Raw genomic sequence first — 3,140 nt, forward strand, 5'->3', positions numbered from 1 at the left:
CTCGCCGACTAGAATTTGTCTAAATGAAAATAGGATTGACCTCTTCATTTCTTTTTTATTGGGATTAAAAGAGGCACAAGTGGTTTTTGTGTAGAGGTCAATTGGTTGCGGTGTCTCCATCATGGATGTGACCATTTCTTTCAATCCAAACACATAGCTTTCGACGTTATTATGCTCTGATTAATCTCTGGTGTCAGGAAATTGATTGTGCAGAAGGAAGTCAAGTTATAGATTACCTACTCCTTGAGATAAATCACTCAATTTTTCTTTTTAAGTGAGGGAATCCAGACGTGGACACTCATTCTAAGATTTGCTTCTTCGGAAATCTAGTTTTTGTTGCTGAATAACATTGATTCTGTGTATTACAAAGGTCGTTGATTTATGCTATAAACAGACTAGATAAAGGAGGAAGAGAGAGGATTTATACATGTAAAGAATTGTAATCTGCTCATCATAGGATCAATATCTTTGAATCTCTCTACACGATTTTGTCTTCTTGATTTTCCTGATAACTTGGTGATTTTGAAGTAGGAAGATTAAGACGCCAGAGCATGATTTTTGAGCAGTCCTCTGGTGGGATTCCCTTTAACTTCGTCTCGTCTTCAAGAGCTACTTGTTTGACGAATTTGATTGAGTTCTGTAAGAAAAAGAAGAAAAAAACAAAAATGAATGCGAGGAGGAAGCAAAAAAGGCCCAAAGTCTTGACATCTTGGGACGTTTTCTTCATCCTTTAAATATCACATTGATTTTCCTACAAGTTATTTCAAGGAATTCGCAAAAAACCTGTACAGGATTCGTTGAAGATTTATATTCTAGCTTCTACAACAAGTTCATTTGCAACATGAAGGTTAGTTACTCTTGATGTGTTTGAAGGGACCTACCTAGTCATGGTTTCCGAGGTTGGTTTAAGTTAGATAGGCACAAGTACCTGTGATGTTTGCTGGACTGATGAAGGGCGACCCCATCTCTCAGGATCCCAGAGGATTGAGCTGTTGAATCCAAAACTTGAAATATGAATTGGAGGCCTTTTATCCGTTTCGTTGTTCATTTTCCTTAGATGCCATCCGATAACCTGCGAGGAATCACATACAGGTCCTTCAATTATCACTTTCTTCTCGTTTGCTGAAAGTAATGCCATTGGCCATGTTCCAAACACCCTGCATATTATCCATCGAAAGGAAGTTCTGTCGATAATCAATCACCAATTATTATGAATCTGCTGCTGCTATCAGAAGAATTCTGGCACAGCTATTGATTCCATTCCATCATTCATCTTTTTTTAGGCTTTTGCAGAGCGATTAGTTAACGTAAACCTCATTTTTCTACAGATGAAAGCTACATAACAACGAATATAAAGCACAAGCTGCCCCCCTTGCTTGATAGACAAATCACTTGTAGCCTAACCACCCATTGAAAGAGTCAAAACTCAAATCAAAATGTGGGACTCGTTAGAATGATATTGTTTAATTTCCCCTGCCCAATCATACATTTTCTGGTAGAAAAATCTGTTTGTAAACTTTAAAATATATAGATTTGGTGCACCTAAGCATTCACGCTTCAGGTCTCCCATTGGATTTCGTTTAACAAGTTCTAAAACTTTGAGAATTCCACCCACCAGCCAGACATTTCTTGTTTTATTTTTATCTCTGTTTCATCTTCTTTCTTGAATTTCTTAGTGACCCCTACCTAAAGCATAGCATTGACAATTTTAAAGCTCAACTTGCGAAGCACCAAAGAAGGAGGAGGTAAGAAAAATTTACATACTCTATTTGTCTAATCTCGTCAAAGAAGCCAAGATCGTAAACATTGGAAAGCCCGGCAAAATGAACAATCCCACTCAGCCTGTGTTTTTCAATGTGCCTTAATGCTACATTCCTTTGATGATCCAACTCTGCTTCGGGATCTGTAAAATTCTCCTTGAACACCAAATGCCTATACATAATACCTGTTTTCCTAAGGACCTCCGATACTTCATCTGAATCTGATTGCCCTTCCACAACAATCCACAATAATGGTGGAGGAACCAACCTGATCGTGTTAGCCAACCTCCTCAAGAAAACCCCTTGATACGGATCTTTAGTGCTTGTTGGCGTAACGATGATTGCCAGTCGTCGTGGCGCTAACTTGGATTCTGTTTCTTCTTTTTCCAAGAATGTTGCATGATCAGATTCCTTAGAGCTTGGTGGAGCTGGTACTGCAGTTTCAGCTATCAAACTTCTGTTGACATTACTAGCATGTGGTGTACTCGCTGCCTGCTGGTGCAACATTTCAACAGGTTGCGGCGAGGATTGCGATTTATTTGATGCAGCAACGTGACTAGTAAAAATTGAAGCCTTGCCTGCTGGAGCGAAACCTGTGAAAAACCCCATAACAAAACACAAACCAAAATGAACTATAGCTTTCTTCCATAACTGAACTCTCCTCTTTGATCTTTCCACAGAGCCCATCAAGCTAAACCCCTCAAAAACGTGATCAAAAACCAAGTTGTTGGCTCAGATACTGACCCCTGAGTTTTGGGGAAAAAGAAAGGGATTCTTTGAGAGAGATTGAGAGATGTGGAAGACAACAATTAATAAACAAGGAGTCGTTTTATAGCGAAGTTGTATGTTTTTTTGCGGAGGTTGAAGCTAACTGGTCGATGACAGGCACTGGCAAACTCAAAAGCCACATTATGATTATTCGGAACCCTTTTTTTTTTTAATTTGACGAGGCTTTGCTTCGTTTAGTTGTCACTTGAAGTGAAAGAAATCATGGAAAAATGTGTTTATTGGGAAGGACTTGAGTTGCTATCTGCACCAGATAGTTGGTGGGATGCTACCCATCAGCAAAATATATTTAGACAAAAAAAAAAAACTTGTTTTATATTAACTTGTTGTTAAGATTAATTATAGAGGGTGTGGGTTGTGTCTGTTTAAAGATAATTTTATTACATATACCAACCTCTTGTTAGAATTTTGGAAAAAGACCTAGCTGGTGACACATAGGGGTGAGCATTTCCGGTTCGGTTCGGTTTTTCTCCAAAATAAACGTATTAGCTAAAAAACCGGACAAACCTATATGATTTTTTGGGCTTTTTTTAGATTTAATAGGCTTTTTAATAGGCTTTTAATGGATTTCTGATGGGCTTACAATTAATTATG

General features: G+C 38.2%; 1 protein-coding gene across 1 annotated transcript; it reads right to left on the reverse strand.

Moving 5' to 3' along the window:
• Positions 1 to 243: 243 nt before the first annotated feature.
• LOC118045897 (beta-1,4-xylosyltransferase IRX9) lies at positions 244 to 2,582 on the reverse strand. Its single transcript, XM_035054644.2, has 3 exons — positions 1,765 to 2,582; positions 929 to 1,157; positions 244 to 637 (listed from the first exon to the last, which is right to left on the reverse strand). Exons 1-3 carry the CDS (start codon positions 2,445 to 2,447, stop codon positions 479 to 481), a joined length of 1,071 nt encoding a protein of 356 aa, XP_034910535.1. The 5' UTR covers positions 2,448 to 2,582; the 3' UTR covers positions 244 to 478.
• Between the last annotated feature and the right edge of the window lie 558 nt (positions 2,583 to 3,140).

This window comes from Populus alba, chromosome 16 (genome assembly GCF_005239225.2).
Source record: "Populus alba chromosome 16, ASM523922v2, whole genome shotgun sequence".
Taxonomy (NCBI): Eukaryota; Viridiplantae; Streptophyta; class Magnoliopsida; order Malpighiales; family Salicaceae; genus Populus; species Populus alba.

Bases quoted from the DNA above. Each gene is read 5' to 3' on its own strand.
- LOC118045897 (XM_035054644.2), bottom strand. From the start codon at position 2,447: ATGGGCTCTGTGGAAAGATCAAAGAGGAGAGTTCAGTTATGGAAGAAA. The intron at 1,158-1,764 runs GTATGTAAATTT...GATAATATGCAG, and splicing joins GACGAGATTAGACAAATAGA to GGTGTTTGGAACATGGCCAA. The intron at 638-928 runs GTACTTGTGCCT...TTTTTCTTACAG, and splicing joins CAGTCCAGCAAACATCACAG to AACTCAATCAAATTCGTCAA.